The following is a 27,499-nucleotide window of genomic DNA, read 5'->3' on the forward strand; positions in this document are numbered from 1 at the left end:
TGATCGGAATATTGTAGAGAAATGGAGAATATTTGAGCAACAGTACGATATTTTTATAGAAGCAGCTTATGCAGATAGAAATGCACGCACAAGGGCATTCATTTTCTAAACCTAGCAGGGTCAGAGGCCATACAAAGATCGCGTTCATTTGTGCATGCACCAGCAGGATATGAAAGAGAAGGTGCAGACTGCCATATTGTTGTACAAGCTGAATCAAGGGAAGACCCAGAGTGTTTGAAGCGCAAGTTCAGAGAGGTTTGTAACCCCCAGACAAATGTTGCATTAGAGCGGCATTTGTTTTACACAAGATATCAGAAATCAGGGGAAACATTTGCAGCTTATATAACTGACTTGAGAAACGGAGCTAAAATGTCAGTTTTAGGGTTGCCAGCTGTCCGTTTTTTGACCGGACCGTCCGGTTTTCAAACAAATTATCTGGTTAACAAATATCATCAAAACCGGACTAGTGAAGTCCGGGTTTTGTGCCACCATTGACGCCGTGAGAGCCCTCCCACTTTTACAGCAAGTGCAGCACAGGTTGATTGCGGTATTAGTGCCATCTTCTCCTTTAAGTTACAGCTTACAAAAATCATCATGCGTGCTTGTTACAACAACATGCACACCACTAGCGTGGAATGGAAATCTAATCACGCGCAAATTTTAAGCTAGCTAAGCCTAAGCAGCCAGTTCCGTGATTCATTGATAGTTTAATTATGAAGCTTGGAGTACTGTGCTCTAGTCAGGATTTTAAAGGTGGATTATGTTCAAAAAGAGGAACAGTGTGTTCCAACAGAGGAGACCGGAATCTAGCGATGAAGAGGATGATCGCAAGACGTGTCAGTCAGTCAAAGGAAGAAGATACAGTGGAGGAAAGTGAGGTAGGGCCTGCTTGATATAGCCGGCTGCATCAGCGAAGAAGAATGCAGTTCCAAACCTAAGAAAGAGCATGTTGCACCAGCTAGCAGAGGTGGCTATGTGAAGGAGAGAGAGGAGGAAGACCATGGTTCAGGTGCTGGCAACGAGACAGCGCCCCTCTGATGAAAAAAGACATTGCTGTGTTTTGAGGATGAAAGAGGAGGTACTTAATTTTGTTTGTTTTTGCAGACAAAAAAATAAATGTAAGCTAAATCATGAAAGAGTACACCAGAAAAGACAGCTTTTAGTTTTGATGTGCGGACAAGGGTGTATTCAGAATTTTCCATTTTGTACTTACAATTCTCCTAGTGTCCCCCCTACTTTTTTTTGTATTTGAAATGTGCACATTTAGTCAGATCTTCCTCAGTGTGGGTACATAATTTTCAATAGAAGCCTTCTACAACTAAGACAAAGATTGTCTTTAGAGTAATATTTGTATTTCTGAAAAGGTTATGCACAAATAGTTTAGAAATATTCTTGCATCAGTACATATTTTACGAGCAATATTCAGAAATATAATGGACACAGTTGTGTACAAAGAGCATGCCAGGCTATATCCTTGTATGCAGCAGCAGTAGTGCTACCATAGCTACATATATGCATAATGCAAAGCTCTCCTTTTGAAAAACTGGAGTTGGCATACTGGCATGGTGGTTCAGAGTGTCATGGTTGAAAAAGACTGGCAATAAGCTTGATAATAAATAATACCCGACTTGATTTATCTGCGGTGATACAGGGTACTGGCTTACAGGGGGCATGCATTTTATAAGTAAAGTGCATAAGTTAAGCAAGTTCCACTATATGTGCTGCTTACTTGTGGCACCCAGGTATAAATAGTCTTTGTGAAAGGCTTTACTATTTTCCAAAGGCTCTTCTTAATTCTGCCTTGGGTGTCGCCAACCCCTAACTAATATAATCTTCTTCGGGGTGTTTTCATCTTTTGTGGGGAAGGGGATCCATGTTAGGTATGCCCTAATCATGATGCTTCAAACAGTGTGAACAGTAAGTATGCTACTTGCACAGTGTCCCGTTGTTCACTTTGCTTTGTTTAGCAAATATGTATCAGTGGTTTGTGCTATAAAATTTGAAATAAATGTTTTAAATTAAATCCAAAAATCTGTAACTGTAATCACTGTAGAGGTAAAGCAGAAGACAGTGTGCACACTGTGAGTTTTGGACAGTGTTAATGGCAACTGGGGAGAAATTGGGCGAAAGCAGGCATCCAGAACAGAAAAAGAGGGCGTTCTCATCAGCCGATGTCACAAAATGGGCTGAGCAAGGATGGGAGAGGGGGTGGGAATGGGTGGAGTTATGGGTGATGTGAGGTGAGTGACCTTAGTCCGGTTTTAGACACAAAGAAAGTTTGGTGATTTAAAAGATGAGCTGATAAAGGACAGGTTTTTATGTCATATTAACAGTGCTGCTGTGAGAAAGATTTTACTTCGTGACAGTGATTTAATGTTGAGCAAAGCCAAAGAGATTTGTCAAATCCATGAGGTGACAGAGAAACACACAAGTACGCTTGCGGGTGACAAGGATCATGGTTTCACTTGGCTCCAGAGCACATGTAGATAGTATGCAACATGTGGCAAACAAGAGCAGGCCTAAGCATGTGGCAGCTACAGGGTTTTACAAAGAAGGTATGAGGCTTTCTAGAAAGTTCCAAGAAAGGTGCAAGCTCCAGTGCCAGCTCAGTGCAGTCTAAGCATGAATCAGCAAAACCCAAATCTAACTTTATTGTTAACTGTCGCAATTGTGGTGCAAATCATGAGTCTAAATGACAGAAGTGCTTAGCATTTGGTCAGCAATGTCACAAGTGTAAAAAAATAGAACCATTTCCAAAAGTTTTGCAAATCAGGTAAGCAGAAGACAAAAACAGAAGAAGCAGAGAGCTCAATCACTCAAGTAAGCCTCACACAGTTGTAAAGAAAGGTCGCACGAAAAAGCAAGTTGATCAAGTAGAGCCAATGCAGTCAGCTTTCTATGTAGATGGCGCATCAGTGCTTGGTGAAAGAGTTGATGCAGTGAACTTATTAACAAAAAGTAAAGTGTTTTGTACTGTCCAGATTAATGTAAGATCCACAGAGCTCAAAGTAGACACTGGTTCAAAGTGTAATGTTATATCAGCAGACACATTTGTTAGAGTGAGAACTAACGAACAACTCAATGTTAGCAGTAGGGCAAGATTTGTTGCTTATGGAGGTGAAGAAATTCATACCGAAGGCTCAGTAATGCTTTCATGGCATCTGGTCAAGAACTGTTACAACTTGTTATTCTGTGTAGTCCGAAGACCAGTGCAATCTTTACTGGATCTCAAAGATAGTTTAAGAATGAGTCTGCTTTCTTTTGCTTAAGAAGCTCATCCCATAAGTCCATTTCCGAGTTATAAGTTTTCAGAAGCTATTTTCTCCGAGTATGCTGATGTTTTCAATGACAAGTTAGGCAAACTTCCAGTTGTGTATTCCATGAAGTTAGACCCAGAGGTCACTCCAGTAGTCAGTCCAGCAAGAAGAGTTCCGATAGCTATGCAAAATAAAGTTAAGGCTCAGATGGATAAAATGGTGCAGAAGGGTGTGATTTGTCCAGTCACAGAACCAACCAAATGGGTGTCGTCTATGGTAGCCACTCACAAAAAAGGCTCAGACAAAATCAGAACGTGCATTTGCCCAAGAAATTTGAACAAAGCATTAAAAAGACTGTATCAGACACAGTTGAAGAGGTTGCAGCTTTAATACCGAATGCCACTGTATTTTCTGTTTTGGATGCAGAAAGTTTGTTCTGGCAAGTGATACTGGATCAGAAATCCTCACCTTCTAACTACTTTTGTTACTCCGTTTAGCAGATACAGATTCCTAAGGATGTCATTTGGAATAAATTCTGCAAATGAAGTTTTTCAGCGTGCAATGGAACAAATTTTATTAGGTTATCCCTGTGCCATAATAGTAGATCTACTAGTTAGAGGCAATGGTGAACCAGAGCATGACAGAAAGCTCAAGAAAGTTCTAGACACAGCAAGTGAAGTAAAATTGAACCTCAATCCTCTTAAGTGCAAATTCAGACTTCTAGATGTTGTGTACATAGGTCATTTGTTTATGAGTACAGGCTTGAGACTAGACCCGACCAAACAAACAGCTTTTCTGGGTATGATCAACTATTTAGGCAAACTTATACCAGACTTCAGTGAGTTGACAACAACTTTAAAAGAGCTCACATGCAAAAATGTTGCATGGTCATGGCTGGAATAGCACCAGAAGGCATTTAAAGACCTCAAGCAGAAAACTGCCATCCCACCTACATTAGGATACTATGATGTGAACAAACAAGTTACTCTTTCCCGTGATGCTTCAAAATTTGGTCTAGGCGCAGTTATACTTCAAGAGGGCAGATCAGTAGCCTATGGATCTAGAACACTAACCCAAACTGAGATGCAGTATGCTCAAATTAAGAAGGAACTTTTGGAATAGTATTTGAATGTTCCAAGTTTCATGATTATATTTATGGTCAAGTTATTCAGATTGAAACTGATAATCAACCTCTAGTTACTATTCTAAAGAAGCCTATGCATTCTGCTCCAGCAAGATTACAGAGAATGATGCTCAAATTGCAAAAGTACAACTTCAAAATGGTCTACACTAAAGGCAAATTACTCTATTTGACTGATACCTTATCCGTATCACCCAGAATTACAACAGAACAGCTTAACACAGAGACTTTGGATTTTGATGTCATGTCTGTGTGTAATTTTTCCACCACAAGACTTGATGAGTTAAGAGATCACACTCAAACTGATCCAATTTTGCAGAAGCTCATTCATTATACTAATGCCAGATGGCCATCAAAGCAATCTAGTGTTTCACCTGAAGTGCAAACATTTTCCTTACAGAGATGAATTGTCCTAAAATTGTTCCTGTTTCCTTAAACAAGGATATATCCAGATTTTGCACTGTGGTCACCCAGGGTCCACATACACTAAGAAAAGAGCAAGATAATTAGTATTTTGGCCTTCATTACCAAACAACATTGATAGAGTTCTTTCTTTCTTGTTCAGTATGCAATAATATTAGATCACATTTGCAAAGAGAACCACTTCAGCTAAGTCTAATTCCTGAACTACCTTGATCTACTACAACAATTGATATCTTTGAGTGGAACAATCAAAACTACTTGGTTCAATTAGACTCATATTTGAATTGGTTTGATATTGATCTACTGCTACCTAACTTACCTCAACTGCTGTTATTACTAAATTGAAACGTCATTTCTCAATGGCAGTCCACACAAACGTTTTTCTGACATTGGTACTCAATTTACTAGCCAGTTGTTTTAGAAAATTGCAAAAGAATGGGACTTTGTACAGGTCAATAGTAGTCCTGAATATCCTCAGTCCAATGGTCTAGCTGAACGTTCAGTGCAGAAGGCAAAGCAATTACTTGAAAAGGTCAAAGCATTGCAATACAGATGTATTCTTATATTTGCTTAATTTCAGAAACATACCAAGTGATGACATTCTTGGCTCGCCTGCTCAAAGACTACTTTCCAGGCAAACTAGAACTATGCTACCTATTTCTTCAAGTTTGTTGCAGCCTAAATCTAACAACAACAAATGCATAACTAAGGATTACCTGTGATTTCTAAATGCCAAATAGTCTAACAATTGCATGAGCTAGTTCTCAAAGAGGCAGGATATAGATCATACCTCTCAACCTGAAAACATCAAAAATCTGGATAAGGCCCATGAAAAATAGGTACAAATATGTACGCTGATTAACATCTAATTTACATACATACTTACGTAACCCCACCCACACCACTGGAATTGTGGGATACCAACTTTCAAATGCAAACTGAAGAACAGAAAACCAAAATATGGCACCAGAATCCCCCTGAAGCTATTCCAATGTCCCATTACCTGGCGATTTCGCCCAATTTACCATAAACACTAATGTGTGGATACTGCTTTACTTCTGCAATGATTATTTGGATTTTATTTTTACATTTTGTAGTACAACAATGCACAAACACTAACAGACGTCTGCTAAACAAAGCAATACTGTCTCAATGAAAATAGACTTGGCATTAAAACTTCTCTGCCCTTAAAAATCACACCCATTGAAATAGCACTGAAACCCACACCACATCCAAAGAAAATGCATCCGGCCAGTGGTGGATAAAGATTACCTTTGGGCCGTTTTCAAATCATTGATCAATCAAATCAAGAAACGTACGTGCGTTCTTTTTTTTGATGCACCTTCCTGACTATTAAGTTATATTCCTTGTATACTACAAGACACTTGTAAGACAGAGCGCATAAATTTGTTTGAACATTTTTCCAGTAGGCTGTACTGTAGGCAATGAAACAAAATGTATGAACTAATAATGACAAAACTGCCCAATTCAGAATATTTCCATCATAAAAGCCTACTTCCACACCCACACTATAAATAGAATGACAGTAGTGTAAGCCATAGGCATCTTGCACAGCTTCTTGCACTTATTTTCAACTTCAGTTTTTTTTTTTTGGGAGGGGGCAAAAGGTCACAAACCAGGGACACATTTTAAACATTGCTTGCATAACTTTGGAAAGTTGCTAGAATAAAATGTGTTACCACCATGCATTTCACTGGCAAGTCTTGAATCCAGGACCCTATGCACTACAGTCACAGCAACATACCACTATGTCAAATCAGTAGTTTCCTAATAAATAGGAAGACTGAATCTCAATGGCTATCATTTAGTGAGTTCAGTTCTCGCTTCCCACCATAGCTCTCAACCTGTCAGCACAAAAACCTGGACAAAGCTAATGCTAATATGGGGGAATACAAATTCAGTTCTCACGCTTCACTCACCAATAGCTCTCAACTCTTAGCACAAAAAACCTGGACAAACAACAAAGCCAATAATGTGGGAATACAAATTCTGTTCTCACTTCTCACCATAGCTCTTCTCAACTCTTAGCACAACAAATCTGGACAAAGCTCAGAAATGGTGGTGGCTAGAGACTTTAGGCTCTTGAGCCTGAAACACCTCTAGCCACCAGGTGCATTACATGGGGGCATTCACACACACACACACACACACACACACACACACACACACACACACACACACACACACACACACACACACACACACACACACACACACACACACACACACCTTACTTGAGTCTATAACGGCTACTTCACTTGATTCGAAAATGCTGTTAATCCAAAACGTATGAGTGCTGCTGCTGTTAAATGATTTCCTCACTCACATTTGTCAATCCAAAATGAGTGCTGCTGCTGTTAAATGCTTTCCCGTTCACATTTGCAGCCAGACCCGCTGGAAATGACTACGTGAGCTCCTTAAGCTCAATTCCGACTAGCTGGTGGCCCTGACGGAGCTGACGTCACTGTGCACATGATGATGTCAGCTTCAACAGTGCAGTATTTGAAAAAATTAAAACAAAAAAATCGGAAATGAAGGGGTGCCACTCGGGAATCGTGGCACCCCTTCATTTGGACCCCAAAACTCGGTAAAAAAAACAAGTAATATGGTATGGTTGGGAGGTATGATATAGATCAGTGTGTAAAGTGTATGTTATATCTTTAAGAAGCATGCAAGGCTGTATGCGCAGGTATAAATTCCAGACACGTGCAATCCATAGTGACATTTTGAAGGAGCAGCCACAGAGTGAGCATGCAGGATCACAGTTGTTAGTTTGTATACAAGTTACTTAAGTTAGAATCAGTAAGTCTTTATAGTGATGTTTTTGTATAAAATACAGTTGGTTGAACAGAACCCATGAAGACCCTTTTTTTCGTGTCCTAGAGACGAAAGTGATAGCCAGCGACAACGTTTTTTGACTTGGGTGACCAACGTGGGCTGCCACCAGTGCACAGCTAATGACCCCATATAAGAGCTCAGGGTGCAATAGCCTGTAACAGATATTGATAAAACACAGCAGTAAGATGCAGTGTGACAGACTTTAATCAGTCTTCACTGCATTACACCAAAGCTGACTGGGATATGAAGTAGGAAGTATACCACCTTACTTGCTCTGGGCCAAGTGCAATGACCACTATCCCTATTACCTTTAACTTATGTCAAGCATTCTTTACTCTAGAGCAAATGACAGGGACAAAGGAGATCTCTGGAGTAGTGACTTAAGGGGCACTGGGAACTAGATGGCACAATACGAAGGACAGAAGTAAGTGAGAACAAAGAGATGGACTTAGAGGAAGGTGCTGCCACTGGACAGAGGACAGGTGGCTTTGTACACCCTCTGTTCACTTCATGAGCTGAAGGTGAAGAACACATAATACAGCAAGATCATCAGGACAAATGCATCTTCCTGACTCAAATAAGGGTTTGTGAACAAATGGTTCATCTCCCAGGCCCATACTTACACTTATCAAGGGTATCAGAACTTGTCAGAGATTTGGGATGCATGGCTATGCTTAAAAAGACCCTTGTGGTCATTAGCCTAGCAAACACCTATGAAACTATGCATGGCATTGCCCAAATATGGCAACTTTGAGGAAAGACAGAAATTATCAAGAATATCAGGATCTGAACAAGTTTGTTTTTTTTTTGACAGACTTCATTACCCAGCGGCTTATACCCAGTACCTCCAACTCATTCCCTTCAATGGAGCTTTTATTTTCTGGCTGCCATCATCTTCAAGAATGTATCAGTCTTCAGAAATCCATCAACAACGGATGCAGCCATAAATCCTGGTTGTCCGAGATCTGAACTGTCAATCAAGGAAGCATCAGTGGCAGGTTCAACTGTATGTGTGCAGCAGAAAAATAGATCATCCCAGACCATGTGGCCTGCTGCTGCTGTTCTGCTACGACCAAAGTCCACTTCTCTACACAATTGTGCACACTAACCTAGGAGGTCAGCTAGACATGGAAATAAGAGCAAGTGCAGTAAAACCAGTATGAAAAGTGACCTAATAACATTCCTCCTCCCTGTACAACACACACACGAAAAAACATCCATTTACACTTTCACAGATCTGGTCTGCAGATGTTACTGCACACATATTTGGAAGACCATCGGTAATATGTCACACCAGAGACAGTGGCTACTGGGAAATCATCATGTTAGAATGAATTCTCTGGAGAAAAATGTACTAAGCAACAGCTACATAAAGAAAGAACTGGCCTTAAAATGAGGCATCTACCTTTGCATTTATAAATGTGTTTCATCCAAGCTAGACTGTGCAGACTTTCATTAGTAGGTGGTGTACATAAACCCCAGCAGGTTATGAGTGGGTCTGTAACAGTAATGTTAACATCCCAATACTGCAGGCCAGATCTATTTTGTGTTTCTGCTGCCTTCTGCCCATACAGCTACACAGCAGTTCATGAACTGCATATAATCAAAAGGCATTACTTCCGCAGGCTGCACTGTAAAGCACTGGCGAGTGGCTTCTTGGCTTGTTAAAAGCCTCAGCTCGCCTTCTGCTTAACGAGGCACAGCATTAGGAGATGCAGTGACCTACTTTCAATCCACTGTCATTACATTCCAAGGCACTTGTTTATTTAATTCCTGCTTAATCAAGTTCTGTCAATATAAAGTTAACAAGCCAGATGCAGTAGGGTTGAGATGAGGAGGGGAAATAAGTATTTACATATCAGTCCTTTTAAGGAACAGAGACTTCAAGAAACACTTTTATGAAGATATGTGACTGACATTCGGTATTTAGTAAAGTTTCATCAGTTGCAAAGTACCCATGGCTCCAACAAAGAAGTGAAAATGTGCTAGCAGCAGCTGACCTTTTTTTGGGACACATCGTTGCAGTATGAGATTACCAAATGCAGATTTATTTTCTAGTATAAGCAGCAATATATATTAACTTAATTCAACTATCTGATTAATTTATGAGCTCTTGATAACAGGCTTAAGAACACACAACAAAACCAGATACTTAAGCACTGTTTGGAAAAGTACATAGAAGTTTATGAATACATGACATATGAGCAACAATAACCAGTTATATATAGAACATAACAATAAACTTTGTGCAACTGATACCAGGAGTTTTACACTACAATGACCATAATATAGCCAACTGCTATCAGACACTGGGTTTATCTACTGCTGTTTGCATATTTTGCAACTGAAATTCTAAGAAGACGCTTAGCTTGATGAAATGGGAAGGCTAAAATGGGATTAAAGTAATTTGGATTCTGCAACATCTTTCACATATTTAAATCCACGGTAGTGCAGCGGTAGCATTGTTGCCTCACAGCAAAAGGTTCTCCCATTCGATTCTCGGCTGGAGTGCGGGGAGTGCCTTCTGTGCGGAGTCTGTATGTCCTCCTCGTGGTTGGGTGGGCATTCAAAAGACATGCGTAAATGAGCGTGCCTTTGTTGAAGGTTGAACGTCGAGTTGGCACCTCGGCGTTTGTGAAAATCTATTGCCAATCATTAGCGGACCGCAGTTCAGCTCTGGCGACCCCTAACCAGGAAAAGCCGAAAGACAACAACTTCTTTCACAAATTTAATCTAAAATGCCAAACCGTGCACTGTTATTTTCTGCCATATATGCACTCTAGGTGATTTCTATTTCTTCAGGTGAATCAAATAAATGCAAAATAGGTTTTGTAAGTGAAAAAAAAATGCAAAATTCACATAAAACATGCTATGACATAAAAGAGGAACAGGCAAGGCAACCAGACAACATAACTGAAAAAGTGCTCTCATTTAATGGAATAAATGGTTCTCAAACCATTATACTGTTCTTCAGTGAGATCCCTGAACATTCAAGACTATCTGTGCAAAACACTGTATTTAACCAGTGGTGGCTTATTCATCATCATCACCATAAGTAGAGGTAAAACCAGGCTCTCTCAACCAAGTTTTTCAATAAAAGAGAAGATTTTTTTTTTTTATATATATATATAAAATATATATGAATAAAAAAAAGCTGAAACCAAATCAAATGTAAGATGTTATTCTTACATAGATAAATGAATAGATAAATAATAAATAAATAAATAAGAAGCAGATGCACTTTAAACATTTAACATTTTACATTTTAAATATCTATGATGCATATAAAATAAATAAATATTCATAAAATAATGAATATATATATAAGTGAATGAATCAATAAAATAATAAATAAATAATAAATAAATAAATGGATGTATCAATAATTAATAATTATTAATTAATAATATATTTATGTCTCTATTTAACTATGTATCTAAACATCATAAATAGATATATGGCAGATTCACTATCCTAAAAATTTTCAACCATACTATTAATATATATATGTACTAACAACTAGGGTTATGTTGTATATAAAATGTATATAAAATGTTGAATGTTGTTTATAAAATACAAAACCTATAGGTTAAAATCACTTTGCAGACCATATATATAACAAAAAGAGTAACATTTACTTAAATTTATATAGCAATATAAATGTAAATATAAATATAAATACTTTGGGCTATATCTGAAAAAGCAGATTTAAGGAAATGTGTAATAAAATAAAATGAAAACAGCTTTAAGATCAGCATTAAAAACAGCATTAAAAGAAGACATAATAAAAACTTCATATTTACTCAATAAATACACTTGAATTGTTAAATATTAGAAATATATTAAAAATGCATTCAAATTCATGTTATTTAGTATCTTAGCAACAAAAAACGTAACAAAGTAAGATAAAGGAAAAATGATAGCTCTCAATGTTTATCTAGCTTCCAAGGCAGGCTTAATAGAAATATAACTGTTGATGCCAGGAGATATATGAGCTGCCAGCCTTAAAATCCATTTCAATTCTTTATTACTTAAAATCAACATATTATCACCCCTAAAATCAAATTGATGTTAATTCATTTTTTCTCCTTATATCATATAAATGACCATAAATTCTATCTTTCAAACATCTTTTAGTCAAACCCATTTTATATACAACATAACCCTAGTTGTTAGTACATATATATATTAATAGTATGGTTGATACATTATTATTATCCAAAAAATTTTTTAGGATAGTGAATCTGCCATATATCTATTTATGATGTTTTGATACATAGTTAAATAGAGACATAAATATATTATTAATTAATAATTATTAATTATTGATACATCCATTTATTTATTTATTATTTATTATTTATTTATTATTTCATTGATTCATTCACTTATATATATATATATTCATTATTTTATGAATATTTATTTATTTTATATGCATCATAGATATTTAAAATGTAAAATGTTAAATGTTTAAAGTGTATCTGCTTCTTATTTATTTATTTATTATTTATCTATTCATTTATCTATGTAAGAATAACATCTTACATTTGATTTGGTTTCAATGTATTTTAGTTCATTATACATATTTATTTATATATAGATAAAAAACATCTTGTCACATTTTAGTGCTGTTGCTGCTCATGCTTACACATCGAGCACTCAGTTAGTACACAATATTGCTGTTTATTTTTGAATGGCTTATGAATGATATGGTGCACTTAAGCACTAGTCTCTGTATATAAACAAGTGTTTTAATGTCATTATTACTGTCTGATGTAATAATAAAATTGGTTCTGCTTTATCTATATTCTGCCTTACTGATGTGATTTATCTAAAAATTTTCATTTTTTTTGACATTTGTTTGTTGTTTGTTGAAAAGGTTTTTGTTTTTGCTTCCTGTGGTGAGAGAGCCTGGTTTTACCTCTATATATCATCACCATAAGAAGAAAGTCTTGCAAGTTCAGTGATAATCCCTTTATGATAGAGCCTTTTCCCCCACAAAAATATGTTCTCCAGTTCAAATGATATTTTTCATATGCATGTGTACACATGCACAAACACACACACGGTCTTGATGCTGTAATGTTACTGAATGCAAAATGGTGAGAAACCAAACACATACAACATAAGTCGCAAGCTCAACTTTCATGACCAAATGCACTTACTCTCACTACTATTCCAAAGTGCACAAAAGTGTAATCTGGGGGGTTCTGCTAACAAAGCCATTCCTTGTTAATCACATACATTTTAATAACCAGGATGTTATAACATACGAGTGGAATAATCTGTACATCTTTGCCAACCAGTACTGTCTCTACATCCATATACGCAATCTTGCCTTGTTATATTAATGCAGACTGATCTGTGTTATTTACTACATCAGTCCTTATTCTGTCCAATATATATATATATATATATATATATATATATATATATATATATATATATATATATTATATAAAGCAGTGATTCTACTTAGGAAGAGGACTTCCAGTGAAAGAGGCGAGAGAACAAAAAAAGAATGCTGGTCTTTTCCCCAGACATACATTAGGAGAAGCAGCTGTGTACATGACATGCCACTAAAAAAAAAAGTGTGAAAATCATCATGCTGTTGGTCTAGATTACTTTTCTGAGGCTACATCATACTCTATCAGTTAAAATCAACAACGGGAGCTGGTGGTGTTCATCAGTACATTAAGGTCTTTGGCACAAAAAAAAATTTCTAGATGTCATTGTCACTTTCAGGCAGTATACGTGCCTAGTTAAAAAGGAAATAATCTACAAGTTCCCACATTCCCAGTTTTGAACCTAGAAAAAGTAGGTTTGCTGAACTACAGGAAATGGTGATCATGAATTCTTTTAAGAGGATAGTTAGAAGGCTACATAACAATTTAACTCAAGTGCATATTTCAGATCTAATCACCTCAATTATTTTGCTTCCATGTTTCCTAAATGTTTGCTTCACTTAAATAGAGAAGCGTTCTTCAAGTTGTTTCAAAGCTTTGGGTACAGAGTGTTACTGCAGAAGTAAACTAATGCTAGTGACAATGCAATAAGAGGCTCAAGGTGGTACCATGAGACAATACCTGTGAAACCAGCAGTTCTAATGCTGCACCAAGTGTGCATATATTATGCAACACAGTAATGTGCTGCTGAACCTCTACTTGATGAACTCTCAAGCAGATTACAGCACCTTCTCAGCAAGCTTCAAACAGATATCAGTTCAGCAATCAGTGCATTATTTATTTATTTATTCAACATGCGTTTGCCGGGGAAAGTCTGACTTGGAATGAAGCCAATTTTCAGCGGCGGCCCGGGGAGAAATACTCCAGATGCATCTCTTCAGAGCACCCGGAGAAAACCCACATGAACGTAGGGAGGACATGCAGACTCCGCACAGAAGGCACCCCAGCAGATAATCAAACCAGAGAACCTCTTGCTGTGAAGTGACAACTCTACCTCTGCACCACTGCACCTTCCAATGTGCATCAGCAGGGGTGTTAAACACTGCTTCTAAAAAAACTCCAACCTTGTCTCTTGAATACACAGAATGGGAGACATGGGAAAGGAGTAGTACATGACTGAACTGGATTGGGAAGGGGTACATAAATATCTGGGATGAAAAAGCAACACAACTACAAAATGAAGTAAAAGCCACAAAACTTCAATGGCTTACAAACCCTGGTCTATTCAGAACAACAAGATGCAAATCGCCAGAAAGTTTAAACAGTACAATCCACTACGCAGCATTTTCTGGAGATTTGCATCTTATTGTTCTGAACAGACCGGGGTTTGCAAGCCTTTGAACTTTTGTGGCTTTTACTTCAGTTTGTAGTAAATATGTGGGATATATTACACTTTAAAGCTGTGAATATATTTCTACTTAATGATTAGCCAAACAAAACCCTTCAAATCTGTGCTGTCACCATTATAATATTATAAATGACAGCTAAGACACTCATGCAAATATGATACTTTTTGTTCATTCTATCATGAACAGGTGATGTTAAGTTTCAGTAGGGGCTTGGTATTTTTTCAGTAACCCACATAAAAATGCAATATTGACTTTGATGCTGCTACAATATTTCTAAGACTGGTGCTGAAAGATAAGGAGCTAAGGGAAAGATGGGATAAAGGAACATCATGAAAAGCCAAACAGGAAGTGTCAGGATAAGCACAAGAGATGGATCAGAAAGAAAGTAAAATCAGGGGACTTAATAAATGATTGGGAAATCATGACACTTGGGGAATCCATCACAGATAAGGTAACATGGACACTATGGGAGAGGGAGGATCTTAATGGAAGGGGAATAATCCCAGGACTGATATTGTTTTTATTAGTACTAGTAGTCGTATAATCATCGTCATCACATTTTTTTTTTACATTTACTCATCAGGTTAAAAGACTAGACTAGGTCATAACCATACTGCTCAAAACGGCAGATTTAATGCACATAGAGTGGGCTCATGGGGGGATTAATAACTGGACAAAAAAACTCTAAGAGGCACAATAATGGACAGCACAAAATCTAGAAGTAAGGTGAAGTAACAAAGGAGAACGGTAGCCTTTTCAGACATGCAGACAGTGCCTGAAGTCAGCAGCACGACAAAAGACAAATTAGAGTCAAACAGCTGCCGTGTTATCAACTAGGTGAAGGAACAAGGCAAATGAGCAGGGCAGCATGGTAAGCGGAGAACCATATGGGACACATCCACTCCATCTCACATTCCTGGGGATGGTGCTGATGAAGAGAAATCTGGAAAGGTACATCAAAATGGAAGATGGAGGGGCAATTAGAGCAGGAAACTATGAAAAAAAGAAAGGAAACAAAAGGCATGTTAGTTAAATAAAGAGAAGAAAAAAATAATTAAGAGTTTCTTGTAAAAGAAACATCATAATTAGTATATACAGAGAAACTGGACGGCTGTTCAGTGAAAGCAAATTAAAATCTGATACTGAAAGATGTGAATATCTTTGCAATTAGTAGCATGTCTAGCAGCTTTAGTACTTAAAAATAATACTGCTTTGATTTCATTAAGAAAATGATTCCAGACAGCTGGTCCTAGTTGGGAAGATGCTTTTTCTCCTATTCGACTTTTGAATGGTGATTTGACCAATGTAATATTACACTCATTGACTGCTGGGGAGTATTTTCTCCCTGAATAGCAATGCATGTCTAAGTGTTGAGAAGCATCCCAGTTTTAGACATTTAAAGAGGAGGCAGTTGAGCAGATATGAAACCCTGTCAGGTAAAAGTAGCCAAAGCAGCTTACTTAATGAGGCTGCAGTGGTGGGCTTGTGTGTGTGCCAGGAGAGTAAATCTGAGTATTTTATTTTCTGTAATTTGGATTCTTTATGTACTGCAGGATGACTGTAGTGATATTGACATACCATATCTGTGTTCAGGTAGTAAAATATAAATTAACTGCTTCCTGCCTGTGGGTGATAGTAAATGAGTGATCTTATAATATAGCTTAAGTTGGTAGAGAACATAACTTATAATATTGTCCATATGGGTTGTGAAAGATATATTTGTCAAGAGTTAGCTTAGAGTATTTGTATTTTGTAATACTGGAGATGGTGTTACCCATAGTGTCGTTAAACAGTAATGAGAGGTAAACTAGCTACTTTTTTTGGGAGGGGGTGTTGCAAGAAACATTACATTGGTTTTAGTTGGGTTGATTGGAATATTGGTTTTAGTTGGGTTGATTGGAATATGTCCAATGGCAAAGTTTAGAGAAACTTGTTTGGAACTGTTTGCAGGTCTGCTGTGGACTAACTGGCTTCCAAGAGTAATACAAAGTCTGCATGTAGAGTGAGATTAAGAGTTGGTAGGTCATCTGTAATATCACTGATAGAGGGAAAAAAGGGGATACAGGAATGGTCCTTGGGGAACTCCTGTGTTAAATCAGTCAGTTGTGGAAAACTGGCTGTCAGGGTTGCACTCTCGTCTTTCCCAACCGATCTCTCTTACATAACCACCTGAGAAACTTTAAATTTAATGGCTGACCAATACAGTAAATTTAATGGCTGACCAATACAGAGGCAAGATCCACATCTGCAGTATATATGATGCGATACTGGTAGGAGACCTAGGATTCAAAAACATCTGCAGGAACAGTTTTACTCCTGGGGGGGAAATCTTACTTCTAAACAGCAAAGCTCTGTGATTGATGCATTAGTGGCTAGTGAAACAGTAATCACAACATATACATGGAAACTAAGAAGTGCATTTCTGAATCAACATATGTCCCACTCAAAACAACACTGCATAAAAAGGGGCAGCAAGTCTGAATGAATGATTTCATCATAAATTCCTACTTATGTTTGTGGCTCCATTTACTTTTGATAACTGAATGGGTACAGTGGTCAAAGTTCTTAGATCACAGTATGTTATGCAAAGAATAAAATCTTACAATATCCATTAAACAGACACATTGTGGTCATATACAGACATGTAAAGACTGCAATGAATGCAAGATATACTGCAAATTCACAGATAATCAAGTATGTAACTTTGTTAACAGAATACCTAGGCAAATCTATTTCCATTTACTTAAGAGATGTGATCTAAATTATGATTTAAAAGTGGCTAGGTTGCTCTTTGAAATGCTTGTCGCCGATGGCTAAATGAGGACAGTGGTCTGTTACAAGAGTTCTTGGGATTTACTAAGCAGGAGCCTTTAGTGGCAAGGAAAATACAAGGGGGGACAGGCATAAATGCCAACGCACTGGCTAATTTGTCAAAGCAATGTTACATAAATTATGGCAGGTTTTGTGTACATTAATGCACAATGTCCCAAACAGTTATAGGAATGCAGCATCACCTTTGGTTGTTTCACTCTCACGGACAAGGAAAGTGCCATGCGAGTTCTCAGAGTTCAGTAAAAGTCTCTCAGACTCCCTCCGTGTAATCTTCCCAAAATACCACCTAAAATTTAAAAAAAGAAAATTTACTGTAAGTTAATAAAATACAAGATCTTACTATCGATTGTTCTTTAGTACTTCCTACAAGCCAGGATACAACTACTAAAATTTCTCTTGATCTCCAAGCATTCCTGTACAGTTTGATTTATGCGAACGTCACCTGAAGTACTCACACTAATCAATTTTTTTGTTTTAACTTTTAGCTCATTAAATCTTAAGCACCCTGCAACATTAAAAAGAAAACGAGCCAGGTACAATAAACATGGTTATAACTAGTCAAACTGAATGCAGGAATCTAATTTAATACATGTTCCAGTTTAAGTAAACACTCCCAAGTAAGCGATATTTAGCAGCCCACCAAAATAAAACCACAACCTACATGAAACTGGGAAGGTAGCAGATTCCTAAGGAATCATGTCAGGTGGAGAAAACAATGCCTTCATGCAGTCTCTGATTAACGGTTTTCTACTTCTTTCAATTCCTGAGCATCATGTGTCTAAGCTGGATCTCTATTTTATTATAAATATGTACTGTAAAAAACTGCATAATTCTTGTGTTCTTTCTTTAGTTACCATATGAGAATGCTCATTCACCCAGGCTGTGCCTGCAGGCTGTCATTATTAATATGTGCATTACCCCATGAAACAAATATTTATTTATTGACATTTGTTTACCGGGAAAGTCCACTGGGCTGAACAGAGCCCATTTACAGTGGAGGCAAGTTGAGAAATGCTCCAATGCATAAAACAACAAGGTAATTACAGTACAAAGTAGTTACAAGGTAGTCACAATATTTACAAGAGTTGCTACAATACAAAATTCGGCAATCAAATGATACAAAGAGACAAAAGTAAGCAAATTCAAACTATGCAAAAGTAAGCAAGTTCAATTAGTAATAAAGTATCAGGATATCTTCTTCTTCTTTCGGCTGCTCCCATTAGGGGTCGCCACAGCGGATCATCTGTTTCCATTTCTTCCTGTCCTCTGCATCTTGCTCTATCACACCAACCACCTCTGTACGACCTCTCTCACCACATCCATAAACCTTATCTTAGGCCTTCCTCTATTCCTATTAGTTGGCAGCTTCATCCATAGCATCTTTTTCCGAATATACCATGCATCCCTCCTCAGCACATGTCCAAACCAACATAATCTTGCCTCTCTGGCTTTGTCTCCAAACTTTCCAACCAGGGCTGACCCTCTAATATACTTATTCCTAATCCTGTCCACCCTCGTCACACCCAGTGCAAATGTTAACATCTTTAACTCTGCCATGTCCAGCTCTGACTCCTGCCTTTTTGTCAATGCCACTGTCTCCAACCTATATAACATAGCTGGTCTCACTACCCTCTTGTAGACCTTCCCTTTCAGTCTTACTGGTACTAGTGTCACAAATCACTCCTGACACTCTTCTCCACCCACTCCATCCTGCCTGTAACTCTCTTCTTCACCTCTCTTCCACACTAACCATTACTCTGAAGTGTTGATCCCAAGTATTTAAACTCATCCACCTTCACCATCTCTACTCCCTGCATCCTCACCATTCCTCTATCCTCCCTCTCATTCACACACATATAATCCATCTTAGTCTGGAAAGGTATAACCTCCCTCCTAAAACCTGGTACAACTGAAAACCCAAACCCCAACCCTAATATACAAGACAATAAACTTGCCACCGAATTTAACTCATTTTTCATAGACTGTATTTCCAAACTTACCTCTTCCTTCTCGTGCAACCACCCACCCCCTACTACCACCTGTCCTCCTCCTACACCCCCCTCCTCTCCACTCTATCACCCTACTACCTCCCAACCCCCTACATTCTCACTGAAACCCATCCCTACTTCCACTATAAAAAAACTACTACAGAAGTTAAAACCATGCACCAATGCCCCCGATAACATCTCCTCACACTTCCTCAGCACATCTGCAGACGCCATCGCCCTCCCAATTAGTATCCTAATAAACCGCTCCATCCAAGAAGGTCTTGTTCCACAAATCTGGAAAAAGGCTTTCATCATTCCCCTTCATAAAGGAGGAAATAATACTAGCATTACCAACTTCAGGCCCATCGCCATCCTCTCTCCTATCTCAAAAATTCTAGAAAAATGTATCCATTTACAACTCCTTCCCCATTTATTAGACAACAACCTACTAACTTCTACTCAATACGGCTTCCGCCCTAATCATAGTACTATGACAGCCCTTCTTTCATTTCTTGAAACTGTGAATAAAGCTAGAGACTCTGGCCTTACTGTATCTACCATCCTACTTGATCTCTCAAAGGCATTCAACACCATCTCCCATAACCTACTACTAACTAAATTGTCAAAGCTAAACCTATCACCTTCAACTCTTAATTGGTTCACCAGCTCTCTCTCAAACAGGCAACAAGCTGTCAAATAAAAAAAAGCCATCTCCTCTTTCCTTAACACCCCCACAGGTGTCCCACAAGGCTCCATATTAGGCCCCCTCCTCTTTAACATCTTCATAAATGATTACCATCACTCTATCCCCCAAGCTAAAATCATCCAATATGCAGATGATTCTACAATCATCTGTGCAGCCTCTTCCATTCCAACCCTCCTAAAGCTCACTCAAGAAGCATTCTCCACCACAGAACAGTGGATGAAAGAATCATCTTGCACTTAATGCAGCTAAATCAAAACTAATGGTATTTACCCCCACTAAAACCAACACATTTGATAGACAACTATTCTCCATCACCAGTCAAAATAATACTCCACTTGAACTGGTATCTGAAACCAAACTACTAGGAGTTCAAATCGATGATAAACTTAAATTTGAGTCCCATCTACTCATAAACATTAAAAAAACTCACCAAAAACTCGGCCTACTCTATCGACACAAGCGATTCCTCTCTTCAGCAACCAAACTCACTCACTCTACCACATTTCTCTTACCCTCTTCTCCTATATGGTGCCCCACTTTTAACTAATCTACAATCATCTATCAAAACTAAACTATCTACCTGTTACAACAAAATAGCCAAATTTGCCACTAGTAACAAAGCTTCAACGCATCACTGCGCACCACTCCATAAACTAAATTGGCTCGAACTTCCCAACTACCTCTCCTACATCCTACACCCAACTCACATATGCACACAAACTCATTTTTCAACCATCCCTCTGTCCCTCCCTATCTACTACCTTTAAAATTCACCAGACTCAAAGACTTCTAAGATCTACTAATCAAAACCTAATAGAAGTCTATAGACCCCTTCGTCCCCCAGGACATAACCTCCTCTCTTTTTCCCTAGCTCGACTATGGAACTCTCTCCCTCCCTCCATTTGCACAATCACTAGCCTTCCAACCTTTAAAAAATCACTTCACTCCTACCTTACATCCACATGGGAATGCTCCTTCTCCCACCCCACATAAGCATTCTCCACTTCCTGTATTCTTATCACCCTCACCTCATCTATTTTACTCAATCAATTTCTTAATATCATCTATCATCTTGATTTAAGAATTTGTTAATTTTTATTTTATTTTTTTTACAGTTTTACCAATTGTAAAATATACCTTGTTATGCCTTGTATGCTATGTAATGTTTCTCTCTGTAACATGTATTCTTTGTCGGAGCTTTTCTCCCCAGGACTCCATTGAAAATGGGTTCACTTGGCCTAATGGACCATCCTGGTTAAACAAAAGCAAATAAATAAATAAATAGTCCTGCTGACCTTCATTCCTCTTCTCTCTAGAGCATATCTCCACCTCTCCAGGGTCTCCTCCACCTGTTCCCTACTCTCACTACAGATCACAATGTCATCTGCAAACATCATAGTCCACGGGGACTCCTGTCTGATCTCGTCTGTCAACCTGTCCATCACCACTGCAAATAAGAAAGGGCTCAGAGCTTATCCTTGATGCAATCCCACCTCCACCTTAAATGCATCCGTCACTCCCACCACAGACCTCACCTCTGTCACACTACCCTCGTACATATCCTGTACCACTCTTACATACTTCTCTGACACTACCGACTTCCTCATACAATACCACAACTCCTTGCTATGCACCCGGTCATATGCTTTCTCTAAGTCCACAAAGACACAATGCAACTCCTTCTGACCTTCTCTGTACTTCTCCATCAACACTCTCAGAGCAAACATCCCATCTGTAGTGCTCTTTCCTGGCATGAAACCATACTGCTGATCACTAATCATCACCTCCCTTCTTAACCTAGCTTCCACTACTCTTTCCCATAACTTCATGCTGTGACTGATCAATGTAATCCCTCTGTAGTTACTATAGCTCTGCACATCACCCTTATTCTTAAAAATCGATACCAAAACACTTTCTCCATTCCTCAGGCATCCTCCCACTTTCCAAGATTTCATTAAACAATCTAGTTAAAAGCACTACTGCCATTTCACCTAAACACCTCCATGCTTCCACAGGTAAGTCATCTGGACCAACAGCCTTTCCATTCTTCATCCTCTTCATAACTATCCTTACTTCCTCCTTGCTAATCCACTGCACTTCAAGATTCACTATACGCACATCATCCAACCTTCTCTCCCTCTCATTCTCTTCATTCATCAGCCCCTCAAAGTACTCTTTCCATCTGCTCAACACACTCTCCTCGCTTGTGAGTAGGTTTCCCTCATTATCCTTTATCACCCTTACCTGCTGCACATCTTTACTAGCTCAGTCCCTCTGTCTAGCCAGGTCCTTTTCTCCCTCCTTAGTGTCCAACGTTTCATACAAATCTTCATATGCCTTATCCTTAGCCTTCGCCACCTCTCTGTTTTCCATGCACCTCATCTCCTTAAACTCCTGTCTACTTTCTTCATCTCTCTGACAATCCCACTTCATCGCCAACCTCTTTCTCTGTATACTCTCCTGTACTTCCTCATTCCACCACCAGGTCTCCTTGTACTCTTTCCTCTTTCCAGATGTCACACCAAGCACCTTTCTAGCCATCTCTCAACTAGCTATGCTGTAGTTACCCAGCTATTTGGTAACTCTTCACTGCCACCCAGTGTCTGTCTTAACTCTTCCCTGAACTCCACCTCACAATTGCCCTTTTTCAATTTCTACCATTTGATCCTTGGTGCTGCCCTCACACTCCTCCTCCTCTTCTTGATCACCAATGTCATCCTACAAGCCACCATCCTATGCTGCCTAACTACACTTTCCCCTGCCACCACTTTACAGTCTCCAATCTCCCTCATACTGGCCCTTCTACACAAAATATAATCCACCAGTGTGCATCTCCCTCCACTCTTGTATGTCACCCTATGCTCCTCCCTCTTGTTAAAATACGTATTCATCACAGCCATGTGCATGCTTTTCACAAAATCAACTACCATCTGACCCTCTGCATTCCTTTGCTTAACACCATACCTACTCATCACTTCCTCATCCCCTCTGTTCCCTTCACCAACATGCCCATTGAAATCTGCTCCAATCACCACCTCTCTCACCCTCTGGTATAGTCATCACCACTTCATTCAACTCGCTCCAAAATTTTTCTTTCTCATCCATCGCACACCCAACTTGTGGAGCATATGCACTAACAACATTCACCATCACACCATCAATTTCCAGCTTCATAAACATTACTCTATCCGACACTCTTTTCACCTCCAAAACACTCTTAGCATACTGTTCTTCAGGATAACCCCTATGCCATTTTTCCTCCCATCCACACCATGATAAAACAATTTGAACCCGCCTCCGATACACCTAGCCTTGCTCCCCTTCCATCTGGTCTCTTGCACACACAATATACCAACCTTCCTCCTGTCCATCATATTAGCTAGCTCTCTCCCTATACCAGTCATACTGCAAACATTCAAAGTTCCGAACCTCACTACCATAGTCCCAGCCTTTACCTGCCTTCGGTTATGCTTCCCCCCTCTTCTCCTCTTTCGGCCAACAGTAGCCCAATTTCCACCAGCATCCTGTTGGCCAACTAAGTATCAGAATATCAGTATATAAATATTTTATATCACTACTAAGAATCAACGTTAAAATCAGGACCAACCAACTCACTCACTCCAAAAACAGGTCCACAGCCACAAGGACAACTCCAAGAACTTTATTATTGATAATTAAGTACTTTGGTTCCACCTTTCATAGAGGGACTTCATCAGAATTAACACATTAACTCTTTAAATGTGTTTAAAACCAGTCACGTGTTTCCACCTCCACCAATCTTATGCAAGAATCAAATAAATACATGAAACAAACTCATACAAAATGAAGAAATATATTCTTATATAACACTTATCCTTAAAAACTATATTTCACAATATACAATATACTATAAACCAAGAAAAATATAAAAACACTGAAAAAAATATAAAAATTGATTTAAAAAGGTTCTGGCATCCTTTACCCATTGTAATATTTTAATTTTAAGATCGAACTGATGGAGCAACATTTGTTTAAGCCTGGGGGGGCAGGAAGCAGTTAATCTTATTTGCCAATTTAACTTGCTTTTCTCCAGGTGTTCTTTCAAAATAAACCCCCTACTATCCACAGTGTTACACGATCTAACACCACAAATTCAAACTTGTGGCCAGTATTCGATCAATGGATAGGGACATATATATATATATATATATATATATATACATACATATATACACACATACATACACACACACACACACACACACACACACACAGAGACACACACACAAATCCTTGGAATGAGCAGCAGCTCTTTAACTGAATCTACCTTTTTACATTTCTGCAGGGGGGCAAGCACCCTGAGTTCCCCACATCCTCTGCAAATTATATACATGAAATCAGAGATTACACTACAATAAGGAAAGGGGTAATTTTCCCAGTCCTCACTGTACTGCAACCTCCATTCAAAAACTTTTGAGTTTTCAAAAACTCGATCATATGGTGTCAGCCATATGGAATTCAAGTTTCTGAAAATTCGAACAGATAGTGACCTATATATACATATATATATATATATATATATATATACACACACACACACACACACACACACACACACACACACACACACACACACACACACACACACACACACATAAATCCTTGGAATGAGCAGCAGTTTTTTTTCAACTGACAATCTTAGCTGCATGGTGAAGACACTAACAGACAGGAGCTATTGCAAATAAGTTAGACTGTGGAGGGCAAAGTTAGTTTATTATATGAAAGACTGTACTTGCCACACCAGGATGCAGCACAGATTCCACAGGACTGGAATAACATAAGTATGAGAAGCACCTTTCAGCACCCTGGAAGCCAAATTTTGTACCCACTGAAGACTGGCACAGTCAAGTACACTGCAATGATAAACACAATATATCAGAAATGAAGTACTGTAGCAAGGTCTAATAATGGAATGACACTGTTAATCCTGAAAATGCTCTTTAAATTACTTTATGAAGAATTTACAGAATTTAGCTATAGACAGCAAGCCAGCTGATGAATACTGTGCCTAAATCCTACATGAGACACAGACTACAAATTATAAAGATGAGAGGGGAATGGAGAGTGACAGATTGGAAACACAATGGAATTAATTATCTCCACAGTCCAAGATTTGTTAGTTCTAAGAGGTGTTAAATTTATCCAAGACTGGATGATCTGTATAAAGTGTTTCCGGGTATTAAAAGCATTATATGTTCCTGAGAAAAAGGAGACTTGCAGCTGAATTTCATCAGCAAAGCAATGTGGTTCATTGGTAAATACTAGGCTATCAGTCACCAGACTATTAGAAGCCTGGCCAATAACTAGAGGTCAGGATCAAACCCTGTACATTGTATCTGTGAAGTTAAACCCTTAACCCTTATGGCAACCCCTAGGATACATGTCTGACATAGGATCTCAGCTAGTATGCATTGGGGTATATAGATGGACTTACGAGTGTGGAACTCAGACCATGTGCGAGCCAGTAGCCCGAAGACTGCTAAAAGGGCAGACTGGTCAGCTAAGAGAGGTGTACCTCGACCAGGTAAGAAAATCCCCTGTTTCTGTGTAACAGAGCAGAGGTTAAAGCAAAGGAGGAGGGGAATATGAAGTCTGAAGTCAGGTAGTGAAGAGAGATGGAAAGTGGGATGGAATGCTAGAACAGTGATCAGCAGTACAACTAACATCATGGTAAGTTCTTACACAAATATACTATGTCCTGACTCTTACACAAATATACTATGTCCTGACTCTTACACAAATATACTATGTCCTGATTCAGTATTCTTAACAAGAAACATCTTTATTATATCATCATGTATGACCTAGGCAATCTTACATTTACATAAATGAAAATAAACCATACCGACACAATCTCAGTTGCAAATATTACACATTACAAACCAAGCCGACAACTACAGCTGCAAAAGTCATACATCACTTATAATATAACTAGTAATTGTCAGTCAACCATTACATAGCTCATCCAATTCCTGCCTTCTTTGAAACCTCTTTCCTCCTCTGCATGTATTGATTCCACACTTCCCATTTTTTTCCTATGTAATTTGCTCCTACCGTTAGCTAAAGATCCCAGTTCCAGATGTTTTATCTATGTTACTATCTTCGCTACTTCCAATAAAGATGATTTAAACTTTGATTTCCATTTTCAAGTAACTGCTTTTTTTGGCAGCCATCACAGTTAGACTCAGCAAGGCCTTACTATGCGTAGGCAATTTCAAATCTGTATCATAGCTCAAAAAATAATTTCCTTAGTTACATCAATTTGGTCACCCAGCATGTCTGACAGACCAATCTGCAGGGAATCTTTAACGTTTGACAACTCATTACACTCCCAGAAAATATGTTCCCAGTTACCACTTTCTTCCCCATCACACCTCTAATATTTGCTCTCTACAGGAGGGAAAACTCTTTGGAGTCTACTTGGGGTATAAAAATAGCAATGTAAACACTTGCAAGCAAAGATCCTAAATCTTCTAGACTTTGTTGTATATTTGGGAGACATACATATATCCCCCATTGTTTCTTTGTGAATTGCTAATCCAGTCTCTCTTCTCAATCCCTTTTAACCTCCTCTGATTGACTCATGGTTATCGTGCAATATTTTACATGCTCTGCTAATTATCCCTTTCTTAATGGCAACTTCTGTTCTAGATTCTACTAAAATATCTACCAGTGCTGGTCTTTTGTTTAGGACCCTCCTATTCCTTTCTCTTTGCCTATACTCCAAAAACATGCAATTCAAATAGGTTCTTGGTGTCTTCCCATTCTATTACCTTTCCCTCTTTAGTTATTTGCTCCCAATATCTTGGTTCCTTCGCTAATTTTCTTCAATAGATTCCACCCCTTCTTGCCTATTGCCTGTATCCCTAATTGCAGTCAACCCTATTGGCAGAATCTCCTTTCTCCATTCCAGTGATGGCTTAGTTCTTAGAATACTTTCTGCTACTTTATGAATATAAAATTCTGTATGCTTATTGTTATTCTCCTTAAAGGCCTGCATCCAAAATCCCAGTCTCTCCTTGTTTCTTGAGCCTCCCCTGTTTCATCGTCATCTCTATCCACTATGAATTAATCTGAAATACCCATTTAAATCAGGTAATTCCAATCTGCCCTGTTCTATTGGAAGAATAAGCTTATCCCACTTGACTCTTGCCATCTTCTCCTCACATATAAAATCCTTTAGGTCTTGATGTTAATTGCCATCCACAACTACTCCTCTGTTTGATAACAATATGCCTGACTCCTGTACAAGATCAAATAGACTAAAAACATTTTAACTGCTTGTATCTTACTATCAATATTCATATAACAGAGTTTCCATTTTCATAGTTTCTATATTGCCTTTTGTTTGGTCTCTTCCCATATATCCTTAGCTGCCACACTGGAATCATTTTAATCGGTACTCCTAAATACTTCATGTTATCATGTACCCATAAG

The 27,499-nt window shown here is 38.4% G+C and overlaps 1 protein-coding gene across 1 annotated transcript in view; it reads right to left on the reverse strand.

Annotated features, from left to right (window-relative positions):
* The window catches only part of SRC (SRC proto-oncogene, non-receptor tyrosine kinase), a gene marked incomplete in the record, with an annotated part of 1,446,557 nt that overhangs the window by 219,572 nt on the left and 1,199,486 nt on the right, over window positions 1–27,499 (reverse strand). The window contains 1 exon segment of the mRNA XM_044090212.1: window positions 17,512–17,615. Within this exon segment, the coding sequence (XP_043946147.1) occupies window positions 17,512–17,615 (104 nt within the window).

Source organism: Protopterus annectens, chromosome 12.part0 (genome assembly GCF_019279795.1).
Source record: "Protopterus annectens isolate FY-2018-M chromosome 12.part0, PAN1.0, whole genome shotgun sequence".
NCBI classification, from domain to species: domain Eukaryota; kingdom Metazoa; phylum Chordata; order Ceratodontiformes; family Protopteridae; genus Protopterus; species Protopterus annectens.